The 511-nt window shown below is 65.2% G+C and overlaps 1 protein-coding gene across 1 annotated transcript in view; it reads left to right on the top strand.

The window, feature by feature from the left end:
* The window catches only part of LOC102767537 (homeobox protein BarH-like 1), a 9219-nt gene that overhangs the window by 6181 nt on the left and 2527 nt on the right, over positions 1-511 (top strand). The window contains exons 2-3 of the mRNA XM_006754441.1: positions 4-189; positions 270-354. Coding sequence (XP_006754504.1) covers positions 4-189; positions 270-354 — 271 coding nt within the window. The remainder of the gene's footprint in view (positions 1-3; positions 190-269; positions 355-511) is intronic.

Raw genomic sequence — 511 nt, 5'->3', positions numbered from 1 at the left:
CAGCGTGGGGGGCTCCCCGCACCTGCCCCTGGAGCTGCAGCTCCGCGGGAAGCTGGAGGCCCCGGGCAGCGGGGAGCCGGGCACCAAGGCCAAGAAGGGGCGGAGGAGCCGCACGGTGTTCACCGAGCTGCAGTTGATGGGCCTGGAGAAACGCTTCGAGAAGCAGAAGTACCTCTCCACACCCGACAGGTAGCGCGGCCAGGCCTAGCTCAGCGGGCAGTGGGAGGGGGGCTGCTCGCCCTGCTGAGGGTGCACCCCGCTCTTTCCAGAATAGATCTCGCCGAGTCCCTGGGCCTGAGTCAGTTGCAGGTGAAGACTTGGTACCAGAATCGGAGGATGAAGTGGAAGAAAATAGTGAGTGTGGGAGCTACCCCTTCCCATCCCCTCCCCATGCCCTCGGTGCCTGGTGTCCAAAGGGACCCTCTCTGCTCTCTGGTGCCCTAACCCAGCCCACCTTTCTTGTTGCCCCCTGCACCCTCTGGCTTCCCGGCAGCCTCACGTGGCCGCTACT

The sequence above is a fragment of the Myotis davidii genome, unplaced genomic scaffold, assembly GCF_000327345.1.
Source record: "Myotis davidii unplaced genomic scaffold, ASM32734v1 scaffold353, whole genome shotgun sequence".
NCBI lineage: Eukaryota > Metazoa > Chordata > Mammalia > Chiroptera > Vespertilionidae > Myotis > Myotis davidii.
Note: the sequence above shows the minus strand (reverse complement) of the source record. Positions and strands in the feature narration are given on the sequence as shown.